The sequence below is a fragment of the Babylonia areolata genome, chromosome 10, assembly GCF_041734735.1.
Source record: "Babylonia areolata isolate BAREFJ2019XMU chromosome 10, ASM4173473v1, whole genome shotgun sequence".
Taxonomy (NCBI): Eukaryota; Metazoa; Mollusca; class Gastropoda; order Neogastropoda; family Buccinidae; genus Babylonia; species Babylonia areolata.
Genome location: NC_134885.1, coordinates 10,017,607 through 10,027,606, shown reverse-complemented (window position 1 = coordinate 10,027,606; position 10,000 = coordinate 10,017,607). Strand labels below are relative to the sequence as shown.

Here is a 10,000-nt window from a genome sequence, read left to right as displayed (position 1 = left end):
TAGCGTCGCGGACTGACGGCTGGGAGGACGCGGGTTCGAATCTCAGCGGAGGTGGGCTTTTCGGCCCGTGGCCGGCTCCTACCCAGAGTTGAGTGTGCTGTGGGCTTAAATGGGGAGACTGGGACTACACAGTCGAGTGTCATCCACTTCAAGGATGCGTCTTTGGGTGTGTTGCTCTAATTACCTGACCAACACTGCAATTGTCTGTATCTCTAGGGCCTGGTTAACGCCGGGATATAATTATGAGAGGAAGCGTAGAGTACAGCCTTGTCACGCAGTCCCAAACCAAAATGGACCTCCATAGCAACATCGTCATCGTATTCCTCCTCCTCCATCATCATCACCAATACAAGCAAAACAGTATCAAAGTCTGTGGCCTTTCATGCCCTGCTCTCATGGTGACCTCAGTTTCGATACCCCTCCACTTCTGTGCTTAGCAGATTCATGGGGGTCGGGGCTGGGGGGGCTGTTGTTTGAGGGACGTGGTGGCGGTCTCCAATCTGGGAGGGAAGCTCACTCAGTCTGGCTCCGCGACAAAACCATTATTGTCGTTAGTAGGGGGCTTAGTAGGTGGTGTCCTAAATACGTTGAATCAGAACAGGCACCACTGAACAACACCGAAGTGACTCAGCAGCAGTGCAGGGTTTGCTCTGGTGTGTGGCCTCCTGGCGACCTAACTTCGATGGCCTCCCCTGCGGACTGCCGACGCTGGAACTGTGACGGACGAACCAGGGTGTGGCCGTGTATGGGGAAATCTAAATGAGAGGCGTGGAAGTAATGCCACTCAAACGGTGCAGATGATGGGGCAGCAAAACAACAACAACAACAACAACAACAACAACAGTATCGGGGAACAGTTAGCTGGGAGGAATAGGCAAATCGCACCCGTTCTACAGGTTGGAGAGCCGTACCATTAAAAGGGTTCTTCGTTGTCAGGCAAGGCACTGTGTACTCCTTTTTCTCGATGAAACCCACTTTGTTCCAGTCCACTGCCCCTAGACCCTGCACAGACACACACAGATACATACAGGTACAGACAGACACAGACAGACAGACACACACAGACACACACACACACACACACACACACACACACACACACACACACACAATCACGCGCGCGCGGCACTGTGTGTGTGTGTGTGTGTGTGTGTGTGTGTGTGTGTGTGTGTGTGTGTGTGTGTGTGTGTGTGTGTGTGTTTTCGAGCGTGCGTGTATATGTTTTCGAGCGTGCGTGCGTGCGTGCGTGCGTGCGTGCGTGTGTGTGTGTGTGTGTGAAAGAGAGAGAGAGGGAGACAGACAGACAGAGAGACAGACACAAAGAGAGAGAGAGAGAGAGAGAGAGAAGCGAATGCGAATTATTTAATTGCACATAGGCCACAGGCATCATTATAACAGCATTGGGGCAGTGAGAGACAGACAGACAGACAGACAGAGAGAGAGACAGAGAGAGACACACACAGAGAGAGAGATAGAGAGAGAGAGAGAGAGAGAGAGAAGCGAATGCGAATTATTTAATTGCATATAGGCCACAGGCATCATTACAATTGCATTGGGGCTTGGTAGGGATGAGGAGGAAGTTGTTGTAACGATATATAGATAACAATAATCTTATCATAGCATCTAGTTACATGCAACAAATAGTGCACAGGGTAGCTTATAAGAGAAGCAGAGAGAGAGAGAGACATACATACAGACAGACAGGGACAGGGAGAGAGGCAAACAGAGACAGACACGGAGACAGTGAGAGACAGAGTGAGAGAGAAGAGAGAGAAGAAGAGCACAGAGAGAGAGAGAGAAAAAAAAAGAAAGACAGACAGACACAGACAGTGAGAGAGAGAGAGAGAGAGAGAGAGAGAGAGAGAGAAGACAGAGACAAAGAGAGAGAAGAGAGAGCATAGAGAGATATCATTCAGAGAGAGCAGACAAGAGAGAGAGATAGAGAGAGAGAGCACAGAGAGAAAGAGAGAGAGACAGAGACAGACAGTGAGAGTGAGAGAAAAGAGACAGACAGACAGAGACAGTCAGAGAGAGAGACAGAAGACAGAGACACAGAGATAGAGTGAGAGAGAGAAGAGAGAGAAGATCATAGAGAGGGAAGATCATTAAGAGAGAGCAGAGAGAGATAAAGAAAAAAGAGAGACAGACACAGACAGTGAGAGAGAGAGAAGACAGAGATAAAGAGAGAGAGAGCAGAGAGAGAGAGACAGCACAGAGAGAAAGAGAGAGAGACAGACACAGACAGACAGAGAGACACAGAGAGAGACAGGTAGACAGAGACACAAGGAGAGTTAGACAGAGAGAGACACACAGAGAGACAGAGAGAGAGAGAGAGAGAGAGAGAGAGAGAGTGAGAGAGAGAGAGAAAAGAGACAGACAGACAGACAGTCAGAGAGAGAGACAGAAGACAGAGACAAAGAGAGAGAGTGAGAGAGAGAAGAGAGAGAAGAAGACCATAGAGAGGGGAGATCATTAAGAGAGAGAGAGAAAAAAAAGAAAGACAGACAGACACAGACAATGAGAGAGAGAGAGAGAAGACAGAGACAAAGAGAGAGAGAGAGAGAGTGTCAGAGAGAAGAGAGAGCATAGAGAGAGAGAGATCATTCAGAGAGAGCAGAGCAGAGAGAGAGAGATAGAGAGAGAGCATAGAGAGAGCAGTTCATTCAGAGAGAGCACAGAGAGAAGGAGAGAGCGACAGAGTCAGACAGAGAGAGAGAGAGACAGGTTGACAGCTAGAGACACAAGGAGAGTCAGACAGACAGAGAGAGACACAGAGAGAGAGAGAGAGAGAGAGAGAGAGAGAGAAGAGAGAGAGTGAGAGAGAGAGAGAGAGTGAGAGAGAGAGAAACGAGAGAGACAGACAGAGACAGTCAGACAGAAGACAGAGACACAGAGAGTGAGAGAGAGAAGAGAGAGAAGAACAGCATAGAGAGTGAAGATCATTAAGAAAGAGCAGAGAGAGAGAAAAAAAAAGAGAGACAGACACAGACAGTGAGAGAGAGAGAGAAGACAGAGACAAAGAGACAAAGAGAGAGTGAGAGAGAGAAGAGAGAGAGCATAGAGAGAAGATTATTCAGAGAGAGGAGAGCAGAGAGAGAGAGAGAGAGATAGAGAGAGAGAGCACAGAGAGAAAGAGAGAGAGACAGAGACAGACAGAGAGACACAGAGAGAGAGACAGGTAGACAGATAGAGACAGATAGGGAGAGTCAGACAGAGAGAGACACAGAGAGAGAGAGAGTCAGAGACAGTGAGAGTGAGAGAAAAGAGACAGACAGACAGAGACAGTCAGAGAGAGAGACAGAAGACAGAGACAAAGAGAGAGAGTGAGTGAGAGAGAGAGAAGAGAGAGAAGATGAGCATAGAGAGGGAAGATCATTAAGAGAGAGCAGAGAGAGATAAAGAAAAAAGAGAGACAGACACAGACAATGAGAGAGAGAGAAGACAGAGATAAAGAGAGAGAGTGAGAGAGAGAGAAGAGAGAGCATAGAGAGAGATCATTCAGAGAGAGCAGAGAGAGAGAGAGAGAGAGAGAGAGAGAGAGACAGCACAGAGAGAAAGAGAGAGAGACAGACACAGACAGACAGAGAGACACAGAGAGAGACAGGTAGACAGAGACACAAGGAGAGTTAGACAGAGAGAGACACACAGAGAGACAGAGAGAGAGAGAGACAGTGAGAGAGAGAGAAAAGAGACAGACAGACAGAGACAGAGAGAGAGACAGAAGACAGAGACACAGAGAGAGAGTGAGAGAGAGAAGAGAGAGAAGAAGACCATAGAGAGGGGAGATCATTTAGAGAGAGAGAGAAGAAAAAAAGAAAGACAGACAGACACAGGCAATGAGAGAGAGAGAAGACAGAGACAAAGAGAGAGAGTGAGAGAGAGAGAAGAGAGAGCATAGAGAGATATCATTCAGTGAGAGCAGACCAGAGAGAGAGAGAGAGAGAGCGAGAGCACAGAGAGAAAGATAGAGAGTCAGAGACAGACAGACAGACAGAGAGGCACAGAGAGAGACAGGTAGACAGATAGAGACACACAGAGAGACACAGAGAGAGAGACAGTCAGAGAGAGAGAAAAGAGACAGACAAAGACAGTCAGAGAGAGAGAGAGAGACAGAAGACAGAGAGAGAGAGAGTGAGAGAGAGAAGAGAGATAAGATGAGCATAGAGAGGGAAGATCATTAAGAGAGAGCAGAGAGAGAAAAAAAAAGAGAGACAGACACAGACAGTGAGAGAGAGAGAAGACAGAGACAAAGAGAAAGAGTGAGCAAGAGAGAAGAGAGAGAGAGAGAGCAGAGAGAGAGAGAGATCATTCAGAGAGAGCAGAACAGAGCACAGAGAGAGAGAGATAGAGAGAGAGAGAGCAGTTCATTCAGAGAGAGCACAGAGAGAAAGAGAGAAAGACAGAGACAGAGACAGACAGACAGACAGAGAGACACAGAGAGAGACAGGTAGACAGATAGAGACACAGGAAGAGTCAGACAGACAGAGAGAGACACAGAGAGAGAGAGACAGAGACAGTGAGATAGAGAGAAAAGAGACAGACAGACAGAGACAGTCAGAGAGAGAGACAGAAGACAGAGACAAAGAGAGAGAGTGAGAGAGAGAAGAGAGAGAAGATGAGCATAGAGAGGGAAGATCATTAAGAGAGAGCAGAGAGAGATAAAGAAAAAAGAGAGACAGACACAGACAATGAGAGAGAGAGAAGACAGAGATAAAGAGAGAGAGTGAGAGAGAGAGAAGAGAGAGCATAGAGAGAGATCATTCAGAGAGAGCAGAGAGAGAGAGAGAGATAGAGAGAGAGACAGCACAGAGAGAAAGAGAGAGAGACAGACACAGACAGACAGAGAGACACAGAGAGAGACAGGTAGACAGATACAGACACAGGGAGAGTCAGACAGAGAGAGACACAGAGAGAGAGAGAGAGTCAGAGACAGTGAGAGTGAGAGAAAAGTGACAGACAGACAGAGACAGTCACAGAGAGAAACAGAAGACAGAGACAAAGAGAGAGAGTGAGAGAGAGAGAAGAGAGAGAAGAACAGCATAGAGAGTGAAGATCATTAAGAAAGAGCAGAGAGAGAGAGAGAAAAAAGAGAGACAGACACAGACAGTGAGAGAGAGAGAGAGAGAGAGAACTGAACTGAACACTTTAATGTCAATAGTTTTACAGCCCTAATGACATGGGGGTTCATAATACAAATAACAACATGCATCAATAGTAATAATATTGATGAAAACCAAAGCCAAAACGAAATCAATCAATCTGTGCAACAAAGTGCAGTTCGACCATCCATTCAAAGTAATGGCATGTAGTGAGAAATAAAAACAAAAACATAGAGAGAGAGAGAGAGAGAGAGAGAGAGAGAGAGAGAGAGAGAGAGAGAGAGAGAGAGAGAGAGAGAAAGAGTTAGAAGAGAGAGAGCATAGAGAGAAGATTATTCAGAGAGAGTTTCAGTTTCAGTTTCAGTAGCTCAAGGAGGCGTCACTGCGTTCGGACAAAACCATATACGCTACACCACATCTGCCAAGCAGATGCCTGACCAGCAGCGTAACCCAACGCGCTTAGTCAGGCCTTGAGAAAAAACAAACAAACAAACAAAAAACCAAAAACAAAACAAAACGGGGGAATAAATAATAGATAAGCTTGCATAAATAAATAAATAAATAAATAAATAAATAATTATAATATAGAAAAAGGTAGTAGTTATAATATTAGTAATACTAATAAAATGATAATAATAAAACATAAATAAATAAATAAGACAACAATGGTGATAAATAAGCGAATAAATGTAAAATATGAAGACACACATTCACACATACACCCACACATGCATAACAGAAATGCACCAAACATGCAGTTTCACATATATGAAAGCACAGTCAAATGCATATAAACGTACATGAGCTCCAACACACACACACACACACACACACACACACACACACGCATTACCGTGCCCTCTCAATAATTTACTAATAGTTCAAAGATTAAACAATAACGTGATAACAAATTATTGATCAAAATCACAGGAAAATTACTTATCTGTTTTGAAGCTTGTAGACTGTCCGTTGAAATAACCAGTGGTGGTTTTAACACCTGGTAGACTTTTACACTGACTGACTGGGTGGTATTAACATCCAGTTTTCAGATACACATTTGTATCTACACCTTTTCGAAGCCTGCCTGCTTGCTCGCCAGCCCACACTCGAGATGGGGTCCGCTGGGCATTACATAACCCAATGGTCATCAAGCGTGGTTTGTACCCGGTGCTCTACACATTTTTGGCCCTCTCTGTGATTCACTAATAATTCAATAATTAAACAGTTTATTCAGAGAGAGCAGAGCAGAGAGAAAGAGAGCATAGAGAGAGAAGTTCATTCAGAGAGAGCACAGAGAGAGAGAGACAGAAAGACAGAAAGAGGCAGACAGAGACAGATACAGATACAAAGAGAGACAGACAGACAGAGAGACACAGAGATAGACAGGTAGACAGAGACACAAAGAGAGTCAGACAGACAGAGACACATAGAGAGACAGAGACAGTGAGAGAAAGAGAGAAGACGGAGACAGACAGAGAGAGAGAGAGAGTGAGAGAGAGAAAGAGAGAGAGAGAGAGCATAGAGAGAAGATAATTCAGAGAGAGCAGAGAGAGAGAAAGAGAGAGAGAGAGGGAGCATAGAGAGAGAAGTTCATTCAGAGAGAGCAGAGAGAGAGAGAGAGAGAGAGACAGAGACAGAGACAGAGACAGAGAGACAGAGAAACAGACAGAGACACACAGAGACACAGAGACAGACAGGTGGACAGAGACACAGAGAGAGTCAGACAGAGAGAGACACATAGAGAGACAGTGAGAGAGAGTGAGAGAGAGAAGAGAAAGGGGGGGGGAGGTAAGTGAGACAGGGAGGGAGAGGGGGGAGGGAGGGGTAGAGGAGGGAGGAAGAATGAGTTGCGGAGGGAGAAAGAGAGAGAGAGAGGGGGGGGGGGAGGGGGAGAGAGAAGGAGAGAGAGGCAGACATACAGACAGAGACGGAGAAAGAGAGAGAGAGAGAGAGAGAGAGAGAGAGAGAGAGAGAGAGACTGAACACTGAACACTGAAAGGTTTGAAATGTTTAATGTTATTAGCTATACAACTATACAGTTTTCTGTATAAATTTTCTACATTAAGAAACAACAATTATTATTGTAGACGCCCGATATCTTAAATAATCATTTTGGCAGCTGGTCATCTTGAGAGAGAGAGAGAGAGAGAGAGAGAGAGAGAGAGAGAGGAGACAGAGACAGACAAAAGGAGAGTCAGTGACAGGGACACACACACACAGAGAGAGAGAGAGAGAGAGAGAGAGAGAGAGAGAGCATATAGAGAGAAGATCATTGAGAGAGAGAGAGAGAGAGAGAGAGAGAGAGAGAGAGAGAGAGAGAGAGAGAGAGAGAGAACTCAGAACTCAGAACTCAAAACGTTTTTATTCAAGGATTAAGATTTTAGGCATAGCCTTCTCTTCCAATCTGTCCTCGCTAATCTACATCTATTACAAATAGCACACACATAAATGAAAGAAAAAGGTTTTCATGCAGAAGGGTATACATAATGAAGAAGAGAGAGAGAGAGAGAGAGAGAGAGAGGAAGACAGACAGACGACAGTGCGCACTGTGCATGACCGGAAAAGAGTGTTCCTATCAATATCTAGGACACAGACTTGTGTGGTCATATCCCTTACCTCTGGTGACCCTATGCCAGGGCATCCCGGGGTCTTTGGCTTCTCTTTGATTCCCTGTGGGAAAGAACTTGTGATGAGTGTTCCACAGGTAGTTATCGCTGATGAGTTTCAATATCTGCATTTATTATCATCATTATCATTAGAACTTGTGATGAGTGTTCCACAGATAGTTATCGCTGATGAGTTTTAATATCTGCTTTTATTATCATCATCAGTATTATCATTCTTCTTCTTCTTCTTCTTAGCATTTACGCCTAATCTTGAAAATAAGCCCTATGCTTTTACAAATATAACACATACGTGAATATCAAAAATGAAAAATGGAACACCAAGATACCAAACATTATCAATAGTTATCAAGCCCCTCGCCTCCTTCACCGACCCCCCGCTCCCCCCCAGCCCTTCCCCCCCCCCCCCCCCACACACACACACAATACACACAAGCACACGCGTACGCACGCACGCACACAAGTCATAGCACACAATCGTAAATAGTACACAATCAAAAATACAGCCCAAAAATTCTGAAACTATCAAAACTCAATCACTCACTAGTAGTCACTTTAGTTCATACTGGAAAGGCATGAGCTGTTGAGAATTGTTCAGGAGGGGGAAAAGGTGGATCTTCAGACTGGATTGGAAAGATTCCCCCCCCCCCAACCCCCCACCCCCTTAAATAAATAGTGTCTATTGCGACGGGAAAATGGTTTGTTAATATGCCATTGCTTATTTGCTAGTGTTGTTTTTAGTGTTTTTGACAACACTTTTTATGGTGTGCTTAAAAGATGCTCATTTAATACATTCTTTCTTTTATTCATGTGGTGTACGTAAAAGATGCTGATGTATCATGTTTCAATGCTCCCCAAGGGGGCACATGAAATAAATGTCTTGCTTCGCCTTTCCTTGTACATATCTTAGTATGTATGATAGTCAGTCGCCTCCGACCAAGACCATCAAGACAGCAGAGGAGGCAACTGCTGCCCCAACTACGTGGACATGAGTTTGAATTGTGGATAATGTCTTGCCCAAGTTACAACCCCACTCTCTCGGCCAAAAGGGTTTTTTTTAGGACAGTCGGCGTTGGGGATGGTCCCCCAAAGGCCAGCTAGCGCCCCAAGGCTGCAGCAGGGACACCCAGTGCAATTTTGCTTCCTAGTTTGAGAGTCGTATTATTATTATTATTATTATTATTATTACTACTTTCTTTTTTACTTTATTATTATTATTATTTATTTATTTATTTATTTATTTATTTTTACGTGTTTTGGGTTGGGTTTTTTTCAGTTTTTTTTTTTGTTGTTTTTTTTCTATTTTTTTTCTCAAGGCCTGACTAAGCGAGTTGGGTTACGCTGCTGGTCAGGCATCTGCTTGGCAGATGTGGTGTAGCGTATATGGATTTGACCGAACGCAGTGACGCCTCCTTGAGCTACTGATACTGATACTGAGAGTCATAGCCCTCCACAAAAGACTAAGCTTTGGATGACTTCATGTTGCAACAGAGAAACTCATTGATCATTCATCTCTCAACTTTGCTGTTGGCCCAACTGTAAGCCAGTGTCAATCTTTCAGCCGGGGCACATTATATATATTTGGGTAAGGTTTATAGCATTTTGTCGTCATCAGGGCAGTGAATTCTTATCCACTATAAATTAACAAATGGTGAGGCCAGGAGATGAAATGATTTACAAATAGTAAAGAGTGGTAACTCTCTCAATTCACAAGGTACACAACTTCAAGTCAATGCTGCTTGCGCTACCGATTCAGCTAGCATACAGGTAAATAAAAGGTACGTTGGAACAAACTCAGACACTTCCTCAAAAAAGGAAGCGCCGGGCCTGTCATTATACCGATCATTTGACATGTGCACACAGCAGCAAAGACAGGAGAAATGTACAAACACAAATTAGCTTTTAATCCTGAATCAGCTACACAACCCCAATGTACCTTTTATTTACCCGTGTGCTTGCTGAATCGGTAGCGTAAGCAGCATTGACTTGAAGTTGTGCACAGAAAGCACAGCACAGCACAGCCAGCACAACACAGCACAGCACAGCACAGCACGGCACAACACAACACAACAGAACACAGCACAACACAGAAAGCACAGCACAGCACAGCACAGCACAGCACAACACAGCACAGCACAGCACAGCACGGCACAACACAAAACAACACAACACAAGACAAAACAACACAAAACAGCACAGCACAGCACAGCACAGCACAGCACGGCACAACACAACACAACACAGCAAACCACATCACAGCACAACGCAGCGTAGCAC

The 10,000-nt window shown here is 44.7% G+C and overlaps 1 protein-coding gene across 1 annotated transcript in view; it reads right to left on the bottom strand.

Moving 5' to 3' along the window:
* The window catches only part of LOC143286765 (cell surface hyaluronidase-like), a 70,913-nt gene that overhangs the window by 5,172 nt on the left and 55,741 nt on the right, over positions 1–10,000 (bottom strand). Inside the window, exons 25-26 of the mRNA XM_076594526.1 lie at positions 7,716–7,769; positions 912–1,002 (exon numbers count right to left, since the gene is read on the bottom strand). Of these exons, the coding sequence (XP_076450641.1) occupies positions 912–1,002; positions 7,716–7,769 (145 nt within the window). The remainder of the gene's footprint in view (positions 1–911; positions 1,003–7,715; positions 7,770–10,000) is intronic.